This window comes from Puma concolor, chromosome B1, assembly GCF_028749965.1.
Source record: "Puma concolor isolate L17-30 chromosome B1, mPumCon1.1.hap2, whole genome shotgun sequence".
NCBI classification, from domain to species: domain Eukaryota; kingdom Metazoa; phylum Chordata; class Mammalia; order Carnivora; family Felidae; genus Puma; species Puma concolor.
The window spans coordinates 44,380,450-44,397,877 of NC_141670.1; the positions used below are offsets into that span (position 1 = coordinate 44,380,450).

The window sequence follows — 17,428 nt, forward strand, 5'->3', positions numbered from 1 at the left end:
TGACTGTCCTCTGGCCTTACGTATTTTACCCTGGCCGCCACCAACCACTGGCAATGAGACCGCAAAGGAATTCACTTCCAAGCAGCCCAGAGAGGTGTAAAACAGTGAATGCTAGGCTAACCAGACTCTTTCACTGAGCGTCCTGAATACAGTAATTGCTTCATGCAATAACCTATCCCACATTCTAGGAAGTAGAAATTCACCAATTTCAGGAAGTTCAACTGGGGTTACTTTTTATTTTTTAATTTTTTTTTTCAACGTTTATTTATTTTTGGGACAGAGAGAGACAGAGCATGAACGGGGGAGGGTCAGAGAGAGAGGGAGACACAGAATCGGAAACAGGCTCCAGGCTCCGAGCCATCAGCCCAGAGCCTGACGCGGGGCTCGAACTCACAGACCGCGAGATCGTGACCTGGCCGAAGTCGGACGCTTAACTGACTGCGCCACCCAGGCGCCCCTGGGGTTACTTTTTAAAAGATGGCAACATAGGATATGTTCAGCAGCTGGCTCCAAAGGCAAGCATTCCCCATTTTTCTTTCTCGCTCACCTTCCCACCCTTTTCTTATCAGCACTGCCCCATCTCATAGAGGTCTAGCTCTTTGCAGCTTCCATCTTTTACGCTACCAATTCCCTCATCCTCTCAACTACTTGGACCAGTCAGACAGGTGCTCTTCTCCTATGGATGAAGAAGTTGGGAATCCAGAAGTGGAACCAGTCTGTAGTTGAACCAGTCTGTTTCAAAAACCGGGTAAGCCACAGAGATCTGCAGCCGTGCAGAGCAATGCTTGGTCCCCTTGACACAACCTTCTTCAATCATCTCCTTGTTATTACCACACACTGAAAATACAAGGAAGCGCTCCCGCAGTACTTGGAAAACTTCAAACAAGTGCACACGCAGGCTGTTCTGCTGGAGCATGTAGTTTCGCCCTCTCGTGGGTGGGGACGGCAGGCACCCCTCCCTCTCAGAGATGAGGAAAGACAGGCCGAAGCCCAAGAGTGGCTGTGCTGCAATCAGGTGGCCCGGCTCCCAAAACAGTGATTTTACCCAGAAACATATGTCACTAATGCGTGAAGCCCTTGTGAGAGGACAACGCTCCTGAGACCCTATGTGCACATCCTCCTTCTGCTCACACTTCCACAGGCTCCTCCTCCACCCATGTCCCTTCACGTCTACTGCTCACTGTGTCCTGTTGGGAACACCGTGGGTCATGGCCTAATAGTGAGTCCTGAAAACAATTTACTGGGACACATAGTCTGCATTAAAAAATGAAATAGAATATCAGAGTAAATCACACAAAGAAAGGTAGATACTGGTTTGTCTGTTTGTTTTAATTTGAGAGAGAGCACGTGCAAGCAGTGGGGAGGGGAAGAGGGAGACAGAATCCCAAGCAGGCTCCACGCTCAGCACGGAGCCCAATATCAGGGCTTGAGCCCACGACCCTGGGATCATGACCTGAGCTAAAATCAAGAGTCAGATGTGAACCAACTGAGCCACCCAGGTGCCCCTGACAGATACAATTTTGTGCAACTTTTTTTTCTAAATTTCCTTTTTTATTTTTTTTTAAGGTTTACTTATTTTTGAGAGAGAGAGAGAGAGAGAGAGAGAGAGAGAGCACGCGAACATGAGCAGGAGAGGGACAGAAGTGGGGGTGGGGTGGGGAGGCAGAGGATCCAAAGCAGGCTCTGTGCTGACAGCAGACAGCCTGATGTGGGGCTCAAACTCACAAACCATGAGATCAAGATCTGAGCCTAAGTCCGATGCTTAACCAACTGAGCCATCCAGGTGCCCTTTGTACAATTTTTTTTTATAAATATACAAATGCATATGTTGTGATGTGTTATCTCTATATATATATGTTAGTCAAGATGCAAAAAAAAATTTTTTTTCAATTATCCTGTGTCCCAAAGGCCTTCAAATCTATTAAATCCAACCCAGGCTTTTCTTGAACTCATGCTATGTACTTATTAGAACTGTCTCCTGGAAATAATGGACTTAGAAACTGGTCCCACAGATGTCTCAGAGCCACAGATCTAAAAATTAATTCCTACAATTCTGCTTTTCTTTCTGTATTCTTTTTTTTTTTAAAGACTTATTTTTGAAGTAATCTCTACACCCAACATGGGACTTAAACTTACAACCCCAAGAACACAAGTCGCGTGCTCCACCAACTGAGCCAGGCAGATGCCAACTGTATTCTTAATTTACTGATTCCTGTGTTCACAGTATTTATTGTGGTAGGTGCTAATGTAGCAGCAAACAGTCATCTACCTGCACCAAGCTTAAAGTGTTAGAAGGAAAGAAGGGAAATCAAGAAGTGACTCCAAGGAGTAGCTTCACAGAACTAAAAGAAATTCCATAAATTAAGGCAAGAGTCAGATGTGCGAGGGAGAGAGGAGGCAGCAGATGCTGGAGACAAAGGCAGAGTCCCACTGCAGAAAGCCACACTGGCCATAGGAAGCGTCTGAACTTACTCTAAAGACAGGGGAAGCCAACCAGGAGGTTTAAGCAGAAAGTAACAAGATCAGTTTTGTGTTTAAAACATCACCTTGGCTTACATAAAAGGATAAGAGAATAAGCCTGGGAACAGGGGGATTAGTTAGGAAATTACTCCTTCCTTCCTTCCCTCCATCCCTCCCTTCATTTATATTTCATTATTTTTTAACTTTCATTTTAGACAAAGAGAGCATGTGAGCAGGGGAGAGAGGCGGGGGTGGGGGGGGGGGGGTGGGGAGAGAATCTTAAGCAGGCTCTATGTTCAGTATGTAACCCAACATGGTGCTCGATCTCGCAACCATGGGATCATGACCTGAGCCAAAAACAAGAGTCAGACACTCAATTGACTGAATCACCCAGGTGCCCCTTACCACCATATTTAAAAAGACTGGTGGTGGCCATGGGCTGAAGAAAAGTAGATGAATTTGGTTTCTGGACATAGAAACCACAGATCTTGCTTGTGGAAATAAGAGGGAAGGAAGAGTCCAAGGTTATCTTAGGTTTGTGGGGTGGGTTATCAGTAACACTGACCACTAGGATGTTAAAGGAAGAAACCCTGGGTGGCTTTTGCCAACCTTCCCTTGCCACCACCTCCACCCCAGCTGCAATGCACATCTCCCAAGTCGTCTCACCAAGCAGTCATGGTTCTACATGATAAATCTCTCAGCCTCCAGCCCATCCTTTGAACTATTACTGATCATGATACTCCTTACTTAAAACCCCACAATAGTCCCCAACTGCTTCTACCATGAATTCTAAGACTCCTGGCACCATGTCTATGGCCCCTGATGATCTGGCCCTCACCTACCTATGTAGAGTACCCTGTGATCACGTGAGATTACTAACAGTTCCACTTGCTTATAAAGGCCATGCTTCTCACTTCCTGCCTTTGTGCAGGGCAACTCTGCTGCCCAGAAAGCCCTTCACTACCTTATTGGTCTTGCAAACCCTATTCTTTCTTTACAACTAAGTTTTCAAATGGAGGAACCTCAGACACCACCACCTTAACCATGTGATCAAAGTTAACTCCACCAATAATGGGACACACTGAGATCCACAACGTCACTTCTGATGGATTCATACCCAAAATGCATAAACTGCATTTAATCACAAAGAAACACTGGACAAACCCAAATTGAAAGATATCCTACAAAACTGACCTGTATTCTTCAAAAGTGTCAAGGTCAGGAAAGATAGAGAGACTAAAGAACTATCACAGATTTTACAAATGAAACAATGAAGGAGGGTTCAATGAGGAGGTGGGGGGAAAACGGAGTTAACACCAATAAAAATGAAAAGTTATTAAAAAAAAAAACTATCACAGATGATAGGAGACTAAGAACCTGAGAACTAAATGCAACATGCAATCCTGAGTTGGACTCTGCACCAGAAAGAGGACATTACTGAGACAAATGAAAAAATTTGAATATGGTTTATAGGTTAGAAAATAATACTGTGCCAGTGTTAATTGATTTTGTTAACTGTACTGTGATTATATAAAATGTTAACATTCAGGGGCATCTGGGTGGCTCAGTTGGTTAAGCATCTGACTCTTGATTTTGGCTTAGGTCATGCTGAGCCCCATGTATGCTTACAGTGCGGAGCCTGCTTGGGATATTCTCTCTCTCTCTCTCCTCTCAAAATATTTTTTTTAAATAAAATATTAAAATTCAAAGAGTATGAGTGAAAGAAAGATTTACAGGAATTCTTTGTACTGTTTTTGTAAGTCTATAAAGTTTTAAATAATTTTCTTTTAATGAGCTCAAATTCAGCCTCCCAGATACCTGCTACACAGGCAGTCAGCTCTGGCTCCCACAGGCCCTGGAACACATTCTATTACAACATTCATATAGCATTAGTTTCCATTTTGTATCTACTACCAGTACGGTTTAAAAAAAAAACAAAACACAGTGCAAGGCATACATAATTTAAAAATTTTCACTAGCCATTTAAAAAGTAAAAAGATAAGTGAAATTAATTTTAATACTATAGTTAGCTATATTTAGAAATATATCTAACAATACTTCTATATCTAAAACATATTGAGATGATCATATCTTAGATATATGATATATATCTAACTATAGATATATATCTAACTATATATCTATATCTATCTCTATATATAGTTAGATATCTAACTATATCTATCTATAGATACAGATATAGTTATCTATATATATAGATATCCAACTATAGTTAGATATATATCATATATCTAGGATATGATCATCTCAATATGTAATCAATATAAAAGTTTGAAACATTTTTTTCTTTTCTTTTCTTTTCTTTTCTTTTGTACTAAGTCTTCAAAGACTAGTTGTATTTTATACTTAACAAGACATCTCAATTCAGACTGGCTACAGGTCAGGCGCTCAGGGGCCACTGGATAGGAGATCTCAGGATAGGCTATGAGCTCAAGTGAAGAAACTTGTATTTACATTTCATCCCCAGCACCAAACAATGACTATGGTTTATTTAATGAATTAATGCGGGCTTTAAAATAAATACTAAGGAGTGCCTGGGTAGCTCAGTTTAGCGTCTGACTTCAGTTCAGGTCATGATCTCACAGTTCATGAGTCCGAGCCTCTTGTCAGGCTCTGTGCTGACAGTTCAGAGCCTGGAGCCTGCTTCGGATTCTGTGTTTGCCTCCCTTTCTGCCCCTCCTCCCACTTGTGCTCTCAATAAATAAATAAATAAATAAATAAATAAATAAAAATACTGGGAAAAAAAAAAAAAGATTAGCTGCACCTCCTCTAGACTCCCTACCCCCCACAAATGTAGGAACTTACAGTCATGGTAGATCCATCTTTCTCCATCTTCTGGCACGTCTCTTTCTCTATGCCTAAAACACAGAGAGTCATTTTTATAGTTATCCCAAGAAGTCCGTTCCTTTCTTTCCTAGTGAAAGACTCTGAAAACCTCAGTGCAGGCCCAGACTGACGTCTATGAACACATGAACAGCATTTCAAGATTTTCAAGGGAGCACTGGCATTTGGTTGACGGCTGTGTTGTCTGTGTTAAATGTCTAAAATATTCAGAAGGAAGTGTGGGGTTAGCCAGCCATACACAGGATCGCCATCTTCAGGTGGAAAGAATAGCAAGGCTGCCACCTTGTGTCCATGAAAAGTTCTGTAAGTTGTACCAACCAAGGGACTATTTCAGAAAGAGGAAGCGACAAGAATGCTATTTTCTTACCAAGTCTGAGTCAATTTAAATTCCAGCCCAGGAGGGTATCCTCAGACTAATTAATGTAGCAGACAAAACAATAAACTCTAAATTTCAATGCCTGAAAATATAAATTCATTCTCCTCCCCACACCCTTCAAACTCCAGTCTACCTTCCACTCTACCACCACCAAAGGCAACATTGAAATAAAAAATACTATGCCTTTTCTAATTAAAGGAATGTGTACTCATTGAAGAAAAAATGTTAAATATGAAAGGGCACACAATTTTCAAGCTACCATCTTCCATGTAGCCACAACAAATTACTATCTAAGTGTACTGTCTATTAATAGTGGATTGTTGAACACACAAATGTGACCATCACTATTCTGCTTACAAACCTTCAATGGCTCCCCTATACCTGTAGGATCAGGTCCAGATTCCCCAGTACAACCTCGTTTTCCCACTTGTCCTAGAGTCACAGAGAACTACTGGGCACTCACCAACATGACAGGTTCCTTCCCATCCCTGGGAGAGATTCTTGTTCCCTGGCGCACATCTGTGTACGTCTGTATCAAGACCTAGCGCAAAGGTGACTCTCCCCAGGAAACAGACTCTGCCTGAGTCACCTGACAGCCCATATTCCTTTCCCACTTCCACGTATCTACCACCCCTCTGCATGACCACAGTCTCTGCCTGCTCCCAGGACATGGCTGATCAGTTACATACACGGTAGCACGAGCTATTCACTATCTCTGAGGATAGCACTATAGTTAACAGAACCCCTGCTCCAGAAATTTCTGTTGGAAGGAATTTCCTTCTAGTGAGGAAGAATATAATTCAAATATCTACATGCTCCTCTACTGAAGTTCAAAGAGGAATCACTCATAGTCCTTAACCTCAGCAAGTTCATCAAAGACAACTTTTATAATAAATATATGGGGAATAGAAACGGTAAGAAGAAATGTGGTGGGAACGTAAAGCGTGGTGGAAGCCAAGAAACAGTTTGGAGAGAAACCAGAAAGAATGGGCAGAATGTTTATAGGAGATGGCAAAGAAAGGTATTTCAAATGTAAGAAATAAACATAGGTACAAGAGTACTCAAGGTTATCCTGCATAACTGGGGTAGAGGGGTGCAGATGGGAAAGCGGCCTGGGAAGAAAGCTGGAACAGTGCCTGGCATGTATACTTTACAGATGGGAAGCTGCGACCTGGGCAGCAGGGAGAGGCTGAGGGAGTAACTCTCCCAAAGTCATCTACTTCCCTGGTTTGACTGTGATTTTTAAAGTTCTAAGTATAAAAGTCCCCACATCAAATTACATTGCTGAAAATCTGAGATGTTAATAATAATGTTTAAGGTAGTCAGGGACATGGCTCTTAACATTTCACAAGTCAGGTTGAAGGCCACAGATGTAACTTGGGGCCTGGAAGGGACCTCAGCTCTAGAATGTTCTAATGAGTTCAACAGTAAGAAGCTTCAGCATAGGTTAGTCTAGTTAGTTCTTATCAGAACATTAAAGATTTTTTAGGATATTGGTCAATTTCAATCTACTACATCCCTGAACAGGAAAATGTGTAATATTCTAGTAATGAAAGCAATCTCTTCCCACATCAGCACTGTGGCCAAAAGACCATGAAACCAGATGGCCGAGGTTCGAATCCTACTTCTCGTAACGAACTATAGAAATGATCCCTGAAAGTTTAGTCTTCGAATCCTACTTCTCTACCATTTGCTACTCAAGTGACCTTGGCTGACCTACTTAACTTCTATGTCTCACCTCCCTTCTCTGAAAAATGGGGTAAAAAAATAACACCTACCAAGGACTAATCAGCTAATACATGTAAAGCATGTAGAACTATTCCTGCACATGGTAAGCCATTATACGTGTTAAATATTATTATTTCTGTAAGTTGAACAATCACAACATGGCTACAGGCCACTGTATTTTGAGATGTGACCACATTAAAAGAAATTATTACAAAATTCAAGTCGTCTCATATGTCGGTGTTTCCTGTGCCTTGTGCCACACTCATCCCTATGTCTCTGGTTCTTTGATAAGACTCCCTTCTGTGCCCCTCATCCAGGTAAAGAAGCAAAGCATAGACCAGCATCCTACATCTATCCTCCAAGTGACCCAATTCTCCAATCTCTTTAAAGCGCCTCCTGCATTGGCTTTCAGGCATTTCTAGGCTTAAGTACGTTATAAAGATGAACATATGCTTCCATACCTGCTTCTGAGGATGAAAACGCATGATTTATGGCAGACACGGGAACATTGGAACATTCAAAGTACTCCAGGTCTTCCTCTGGCTCACCTTTCACCTCGGCCCCAGTTGATTTCTGACCAGATGAAGTGGACGCCAGTTTCTCCTCGTCAGTAGCATGGCCATCCCTATTAGAAATGTCTGAAATCTGGGAGATCACTGCTCCTTCATCCTGGGAAATGCAACACACCAGATGCTACCGTTTAGGAAGACCAACAGTGGGGATGGCGATGTCTCAGGAATAGGGCAGGACAGCCACCATTCCACACGGATGTCTGACAAGACTCAACCACAGATTTGGTACCAATCAAAGAGGAAACTGGGGTCTCTCAATCATGGAATGCTATGTTTCCTAGAAGCTACCTTCACATCTGAGGTTTGAAAAATTAACCTTTAGCCCACCCAGACTTACAAGCAAGAAGCTGAAGTGGTCCAAGGCAACGGTTTTCAAATATTTTACTCATATACACCTTGAATTGTTTTGGAAAACCTAGGTACCCCACTGTATTTTCAGATGACATCCAAAAACATCTCAGCATAAATATAAAAAACTGCAAAGGATACAATTATCTGGTACACTTTAAACACTGGCCTTGCCTAATTCAATCTAGTTACCAGAGTGATTTGATGATACTCTATCGTCTATTTAAAATCAAGCACGAACACGCTCCTCGATAGCTTTAATAGTCAGAATTTGCATCATACCCTTTCCCCTCTGAATTTGTACTTCCACTCTATTCCCTCCAAGAAATCATCCTTTAAAAAAGCATTTATATGCTTGAAAGTCTTTTAAAGTTCTCCCTACCATCTTTCTCAGTTAAAAAAGATAAAAATTAAAAAAAAAATTCTATGTCTTTAAGTATTAACATTTTTGCTTCTGAAGAGCTAATCATTATAATTAACTAATGCACAATTTATCCTAAAAATATCACAACTTTTGATAAGTACTATCAAATACAAAAGTTTCTACTTTTGTACGATTACATTTTGTTGAATCAATTATTTAAAACTTTTGCAGTGTGATACGTGCAATTTTTCTGAATCAAATCAAAGGTAAATTTCTCACGGTTCTTGTTGCCACTTTAGCAGCATTTGAAAGTGGATAATTACACACTTGTAATAGATGAAAAAATAAATCAGAGGACAAATCATTTTTTGTTTGTTTTTAATCTTAAGCCATGTACCCAAGTTTTTGGTCCAAACTGTGTAAAGTAAGTTAAACTTAAAATGCATTCTGTTAACCAGTGAATGCGTTTCTGCAATCACGGTTATGCTAAAATAGTTTAAAAAGGATCATATCCCAATCAGATGGGTCTGCGTGCTTGATTTTCTGTGTTTCTCAATTCATATGGTCATGGACAAATATTTATTGCTAGAAGGAAATAAGGGTCTGCATGAATTTTATTCCTGTTTTTCATTTTTTAAATTATAAATCAGTAAAGAGTCTTATATATTTAAGCCTATTTATATAAATAAGTGAAACAGAAAAAGTTTTGTAATAGAAATGTCTTTCAATTCTTTGAAACTCTTTCCAAGTGACATACCCAAACAAATCTATAATCAAAAATTATTTTTTAAATTGAGATATAAGTGACATATAACATTGTGTCAAAGGTAATTTTCAATAATCAGGTGACATCTCAGGTTCTCCTACCTCATTGGAAGCAATGAATTAGAAAACCATTTGACTTTTAAAAGAAGTTATTAACGTCCTTCACTTTCTTAAAATATACACCAATATTTCAAATCTGCCCTTTGTTAGATGTCCCAGACATCAAATGCACCTTAGTAAGATTTAGAATGAAAGAAAACTTTACTCAAAAAAAGTGGGAAAAGGATAGTATGAAGGGTTCCTATGTTCTCAGGAGCCTTCTCAGGTCACTGTGGGAAGTTAAGGATCTGGAAATTGGTTTCCTCAAAACTAGATACTCAGACACCCACCGCAAACTCTTCGTTAATCTACCCCTCGCTCCCCCAGGAGGATATAAACACCACTTTGGGGCCACTGATCTAAGAGCCATCCTGACGATAGGCATGGACTCACCTGAGAACATCCGTCCAAAGCAAGAGACTGTGTTTCATATTTCTTCACCTTGCAGCCACTCCTGGAAAGGAAAAACAAAAACAAAAAACAAAAACAGGCCATTTTGGAATCACATTGGCAATTTCCAAGCTATGAGATGGCGCAGAGACAGCAATGTGTGCAGAGAGAAGCGAAAGCATACAGCACCACACAAGTTCTACATCTACACATTTGAGAGGGGGACACCTTTTATGTCTCTGAATCTTCTCCCAAGAGACAAGGCAAGCAATGAAGTGTAGCTCAGCTCACTCTCTGAAAAGACCTCCTCATATGCCTCTGTGGGATGTTACACACCAGTACTCTGACCCCTACGGGTTCTGATTACATGCCACCAAGCCTTTCAGAGGTAGCCTTAGCACCTAGAGACATTCGGTTCATCTGATCCCAACTCACTTGGCTTTGACATTCATTAGAAAAATTACCACGCTGGACCAGATTCTTTAAAAAAGTTCTTTATTGCACTAGAAGCCACATAAGTCTGATAGGACAGTTCCAGACCTGTGTGCTGACAGAGAAGAACTGTGGTCAACAGAAAGTACAAAAATAAAACTATTTGCGTAAATTGTTACCATTCCTATGAAGCAGTAAGATGGAAAGCAAATGTCAAGTATTTGTGCCAAGACTGGAACTGTGGAAAACTCAAACCACCTGTTATTTTTTAACTAGCACATAATTTATGATCCGAGGATTGGTTCAGATGCTGTTCTGTTTTAATGCACTTAAAATTTCCAGTAAAAACGCCACTCTGACAAAATAAATACATTTACAACTTTTTCTTCTGCAGGGGGGATGGGGCTGGGTTTGGGGGGCAAGACGAGCATATTAAAGTTCCCAGAATGTGCACGACTACTGTCTAGTTTCTGGTTTTCTTTCCTAATACTCTTACTAAACGCCACCCCCTGCCACCAAACCACCAAATTTGAGTTGCTTCTGAAATGTATCCCCTGCTCCAAGCCAGCAACCTTATCCTATCAAAGAAGTCCGTTATTTCCAACAACCGCAGAGCAGTCAGTCCCTCCAATCACTGTCGGGATGATGTGGGGGCCAAGCCAGCACGCATTATCAAAGCGCCACGTGAGGCGTGCCGAGCTGGGGAGCGCAAGCTCTCGCACCTAAGGTGGAAGGTTGGTCTCCACTCCGTTAGGTACAGACGATTGCAAGGCTAAGCTGACTCATGAAGTGGCAGATGAAATGCAAAAAAAAAAAAAAAAAAAATCATCAGAAGGTCAAACTCAGATACAGAAGCCAACATGCTATGGAGAGATGGTCTGGGGAGAGGACGTGCCAAAGGTCCCAGGGACGAACAGAAACGGCCGGGGTACTTACAACAGAAAACAGAGAAATTTCACTTGTTCAGTAGTCCTGATGCACCAACAAAATTAGAGACAGGAAAGAGACAGACAGATGGAGAAAAAAATCATGTAAAGCCTGGAATATTTATCTGTAGTCTGGTAGATGTAAAGGCTGCAAAATTCTTTCTATGAGGTGAGACACAAATAAAGATGTCGTATTCATGAATGTTACCATTGGTGAGCGAATGATTATCAGGAACCTCTCTCTAATGCAGTAAGAGTGGTAGAAACACTCAGAAATGCCTCATATCCAAATTTATAGAGGAAGAGTAAACTTCCAAATATTTGTGAATATAAAAAACCAACATTATTTCACTACTGAGAACATTTAAATGTCTCGTCACCCAGATTAAAGGCAATGCATGAATACAACAATAGTGGACAACATATCTGCTCATAACTACTACAGGTGTGTATCACCAAGAAGCTTAAAATGGTTTTACATTAACTTATCTTATTTGATCCACAAAATACCAATCATGGAGAGTATGATGTCTCTACTTCACAGGAGGAGAATCTGAGATGCCAATTACATACATCTTTTAAAAAGTCATACAAGTGACCTGTTAACAGAACCTCTAACTCCCCACTCGCTTCTACTTCCACATGCGTTACTTCCAGTCTTTCTTACCAACGAAGGGATTTTCTAAACAAAGCCCAAGTTACATAAGAGGTCACACACCGTCTCTTATAGAAGGAACAAGGAGATAAGAGGTTTGATTATATAAGACATACAAAAAAAATCTACAAGGTACATTAAACCAAGAAGTTCACTCACCAAGAACAGAACAGGAGGAAAATGCTACCGGGTGAGGGTGGAAGGTCTGAGAGGGTACTTCCTTTTACTGAAAATTTGGTGTACGATAAACTTCCCTCCCTCTGGTCCAGATTTAGTCTCATCTAACATGAATGTACTGGCTATACAGCTTCAACATGCAACTGAAAGGGAGGCTCCCAAGGACTCCTTACTAATTTTGCTAGCCAGAAGCACCGCACAGGAAGCACCAAGGCAATGATGTGGCCAACATATACCCCAAGCACTGTCTAGACAGGTAACTAACCTCAGCCACAGAAGGGCACCTGGCGGACCCCAGATCAATAATATTTTTCAGCAACCATTTAACTGCTCATATATGACCAAAGAACAAATCAAGAGCTACTAATGACATTTCAATCACCTTAGGCATTCTGGGGTTGCTGAAGAAAGGATTTCTCATGGTTCAAGCTTCTTGGTCCTGATGCTTTCTGCTCTTTAACTTTTCTCTCTAGTATACTTCATCACACCACACTAGCATACTCCTTTAGGTCACAATAATGCTGAACATTATTTCCCTGACTCATCTACAGTGACAGCTGGAAATAACAGTACTTTTTCTCATTCTCCCTTTTTACTTTTCATTCTCTGTGTCATTGGTCTGACTTTATTTTTAGTAAAATGTCACAGGGTCACAAAAGGATATATGGTCATCAACTCAAGTTCTGTGAAAAGGTAACCCTGTAACAAATTTAAATTGAAACTTTACGTGGAATAAATATGCCTTGATCACTCTGGGAACTTCAAGGACCCTGCAAAAGTGGTTATGGCGTTCCCAGAAAAGAGGGGAGGGGGAGGGAGACAACGCACAACAAAAGACTAATTTAGTCAGATTTACAAGAATGTTTAAAATATTCTTGCTTCTTACTGCAAATTGACCTCCGTACTGATGGAGCCATAAGCTAAACATGGAGACATAAGAATTCTTAGCAACTTTTCGTGGTAGATTTGTTTGTAACAAAAGTCACAGCTTTCTGTTTTAAGTGAAAGACTTCTATAAGACCTTTTGGGACCATTTTGCACGTTACTGATATTAGACCGGTAATCAATCTGGAGAGATGGAATTTTCCTTTTATCCAGAGAATCTGAAGATGGTGGCCAGCACTGACACTTGAATTCTGTATATAAAGCAATTCCTGACAGCCTGGATAGGATTTCTGAAAACCATCAAATCTCTACCTGCTGTACACTCCTCTTCTTTTTTTTTTTTAATAGGAAAAATGTACCCAAGATGTGGTGGTGGGAGAGGTCAGCCGAATAAGCTGAGGATTCAGAAACAAAGCAGACACCCACCAAGGACAACTCTGGCACTTCTAACTGTACCCCAGAGTTAAGCAAAAACAGTGAGGGCTATAGCATAAAGCTCTAAGCTGCATGTCTGCCCCGATGCACCTCAAAGATCACTTCGGTTCACTGAAACCAAAAGCAGCTGGCTGCCAAACTCAAGAAAGTACACAGAACACAACACCCACACCCGTCGCCACTCACGTTATTAAACGCGACTTTGCCTTCTTGGGTGATTCTAAGATTTCATTAATATGATTACCGGCGGGAGAACAAAAGTCACTGCTTGCTAAAGTTGTAGTTGGTTTAAAGGGATCCATGGATTCGTCAAGGTGGTAGGAGCCCTTAGAGGAGAGAGGGGGGGTGTTCTGCAGAGCGGAGAGGCCCCCAAAGGGACTGAAGTTGGGGTTATCCCACTGGCTGGGAGCCAGCTTAGCAGATGCCTGGGAGGGAGGAGCGCTGTCTGCAGCTGGGTCTGCAGGCTGGTCCCCACCTTTGGCGCCTACTGGCTTACTGACGCTATCTTTCTGTACCTTGGGAGGCAGTTTGCTACCCAGTTTCCTGCCAAGTTTCTTCGGAAGGCCTTTCCTGGACTCTACATTTTCCACATCTTCTGTGAAATCAAACTCGAGTTTCAGAGGTGAGTTCCTGGACTCCTCCAGCAGCTCAACTCCAGAGTCGTTGGTGTCACTGCCAGGGGCACTCGAGGTCTCCTTAGTGTCAGGAGGAGATTTCTGGATCCTGGCGCCTCCTAGCAAAGGATTTGCTTTCCCATCCATCTCATCAGCACAGAACTGATAGGATGCCTGGGGGAGAGGTGAGCCCTCTAGGGCAACATCAGCCTCTAAAAATTCACCAATCGTCTTCTTCCTCAGAGAGACGGGTTTGGGCTTTCTTAGCTTGCTTCTGCTGGGAACAGGCTCTGGATAGGAGCTGGCAGCCTTCAGGTCAGCTTCTGTGGAGGCCTCCAGCGTCACCCCCATGGTGCCTTCTGTCATTGCCTTGTCGGGGATGGCTTCTGGTGTGCTGGAGGGCAAAGCCTCGCCTGAGACCACAGTTAGACAGCCATAAGCTGCCTTTGTTCCTAGAGCTGCCGGGGCGTCCGTGGAATTCTTGGTTTCTATCGAAAATGGCCTCACGACTGAAATTTTGCTACTATCATGTTCAGGTTCTTCTTTGAAATCCTTGACTGGGTAAGAAGCAATAGCCTGCTGTGACACCTCATTTTCTGAGGGTCTAGAACAAGTCTCAGATGAGCATTTTTCAACCACTTCTGCTACCAGCTGTTCATCAACTTCTTGTGATTCTAAAAACAAAACACAAAAGCCATCTATTAAAGACTTATCTTTTTGGCGTTGGTAAATACTCTCTACTAGCTGAATCCACCCAGACAAGCAGCAAATTCCTCCCTCTGTAAGAGCTTCTATTAAGCATCTCTAAGGTTCAGCAAGATTGGCAGAGCAGCCTGGAAAGGAATAGTTGGTATTACACTCTAAAGTCAATCTTACTATCCAAAATGTATACATGTTTTATCCAAGCTATACACATAATAATTAGACCAAATAGAGCCACTGAGGAAAAGACAAAATAGATTGTGAGACTATTGCAAGGCATATTAATATGATGTTAACACTCCACAGGTTAAAGTAACCAGTCTGGAAAAAGCTTGAGACACTGCCAGCTCAGATAGAGGGTTCAGATCTGGAACCGACACAGTTCCCAGGGCCTGCCTGACCGCTTCAGGGTCCAAATGCTACACGGTACACAGATTTTAATCTCTGGATGTTAAAAACAAGTATTCTCTCTTCCCTAGACTATAGTTTAAATAATCGAACTGTTTCAAAATTAAATGAAAAACCCACCATGGCCTGCTCAAAGTAACTTCTCTATAGACTTAAAAAACTGAAAGAAACCAAATAAAAAACCTAATTTGAAAAAGCAGATACAGGGGCACCTGGGTGGCTCAGTTGGTTAAGTGTCTGACTTCAGCTCAGGTCATGATCTCTCGGTTTGTGAGTTTGAGCCCCACATTGGGCTCTGCGCTGACAGCTCAGAACCTGCTTCTGATCCTCTCTCTCCCTCTCTCTGTACCTCCCAGCTCATGCTCTCAATCTCTCTCTCAAAAAACAAAACCAAAAACATTAGAAAGAAAGAAAGAAGAAAGCAGATATGGAAATGGCTTTAAAACAAACAGCCTTGGGGTGATGGCTGGTTCAACTGGTAGGGCATGCGACTCCTGATCTCAGGTCATCTCGGGTCATGAGTTCAAGCCCTACGTTGGGCATAGAGCTTACTTAAGAAAGAAAAATCGACTGGATTTAATAAAACTTAAAAAGAGAATCAATGTTTAAAAAGAGAATCAATGTTACTTAAAAGCAACCACCACCACCACTACCAATAGTTCTTATTTTACTAAGACATAAATCATACAATAATAAAGTTTTTTTTTTAGAAGTTCTGTCTCAAACTGGGCCAGGTATTCTCTCAAAACACTTGTGAAAAATAAGGATCCTTTCTAATCTGGGTCTTATTAGAAGGAATGCTGCAATCAGGAAGGTGAAAGTGAGGGTATTTCCTTAAAGCACAAACTAAGATAGTACTTTCCTGACTAGTTACCTGAAATAATGATCGAATAGCAGCAATAAAAACCGAATACATTGGTATTATCATGGTATCTTGTGATTTTAAAGGAAACTCAGAGGGGCACCTGGGTGGCTCAGCTGGCTAAGCTAGGCTCAGTTCATGATCTCATGGGTTCATGAGTTCAAGCCCCACAGCGGGCTCCCTGTTGACAGTGTGGAACTTGCTTGGGATTCTCTCTCTCCCTCTCTCTCTGACCCTTCCCTGCTTGAGCCCTCTCTTCTCTCTCTCAAAACAAACAAACAAACAAACAAACAAACAAACAAACAATTAAAGAAACTCAGAGATGACCCTCTAATCCTACTTTCTAGCCCTACTTCTAATCCAGGAACAAAAAAGTGAGCACCGCAGGAAGAGTTTTTTAAACCACCCACACATATTTTCACAAAACTCCTTTAGGACTACAATTAGGTAGGCAGTGGCTTACAAACTGTATTCTGCACAGATGCTTCAGGTATTCTATCAATGTCCAATGTAAGTTTTGTTTTCAAATACACATTTAACTATTATTAATACCGTAATCTTAAGAAAGCTCTCAACACATGGTATCTGGGATTTGCTTTAACATACATCAAAAGAATTTCTTTCTAAAAATAGTAAATGTGGCAAAATCTTGATAACTGTTGAATCTGGGGATGGGTATACAGGAGTTTTCACTGTGCTACCTTCTCTGTTGCACAATTGCGAAAAGTTTCAAAATAAAAATATTTTCAACTCAACTGCATTACACACAAAATTTTAACAAGAATGTTTTAAAGTGTACCAAAAATTTAACATGTCTGTGGATAGATATATACATAGGAAAATCTGCGCACACACACACATCTGAACTGTTATGAATTCTGTGCTGATGGGGAAGGGTAGACAAGCGACAATGAAAACACATCACCAGAAACCCAGCGCTGCAAAGATTTACATGTATCCAGATGCTGTAGGCTCAGGGAGAAGCCAGGCCAGGTCTAAGCACCCCTGCTCATAACCTAGCATCCAGTCAGTTACAGAAAATGGAATCTTGATTATATCGAAATATAGACAGTTATCACTTACTTTAAGTTTTGGTGCTTACCATGAGCTTTTTAGATTCAACATGTATGGTACAATAAAAATATACATTTGTTCTTTGTCCTGGGTTCCCAACACAGGTCTAAAACTCTTGGACTCTCAGGAGTGGTAAGTGTCTTTTGTATGCTCCTGAGGTGACTGGTGGCCCCTCTAGCTTCAGGATGGGGGCTGGTCACCAGAAAGGTCAAGCAGTAGACAAGGTTGGAACTTTCAGCTCCACCTCCCCCCCTCACCTTAGGGGAGGAGGGAAGCAGGAAGTGAAGTCTA

The 17,428-nt window shown here is 41.4% G+C and overlaps 1 protein-coding gene and 1 pseudogene across 16 annotated transcripts in view; both read right to left on the minus strand.

Annotated features, from left to right (window-relative positions):
• Nucleotides 1-17,428, minus strand: part of TACC1 (transforming acidic coiled-coil containing protein 1) — a 122,961-nt gene that overhangs the window by 18,164 nt on the left and 87,369 nt on the right. For 6 of the 16 annotated variants that reach the window (XM_086703665.1, XM_086703672.1, XM_086703667.1 and 3 more), the window contains 5 exons: nucleotides 13,664-14,765; nucleotides 11,336-11,371; nucleotides 9,971-10,031; nucleotides 7,891-8,098; nucleotides 5,287-5,339 (listed from right to left, as the gene is read on the minus strand). In XM_086703665.1, coding sequence (XP_086559791.1) covers nucleotides 5,287-5,339; nucleotides 7,891-8,098; nucleotides 9,971-10,031; nucleotides 11,336-11,371; nucleotides 13,664-14,765 — 1,460 coding nt within the window. The remainder of the gene's footprint in view (nucleotides 1-5,286; nucleotides 5,340-7,890; nucleotides 8,099-9,970; nucleotides 10,032-11,335; nucleotides 11,372-13,663; nucleotides 14,766-17,428) is intronic. The other 10 variants (XM_086703671.1, XM_086703669.1, XM_025921557.2 and 7 more) reach the window with 5 other exon arrangements.
• On the minus strand, nucleotides 7,300-7,370 carry LOC147581604 (small nucleolar RNA U3; annotated as a pseudogene).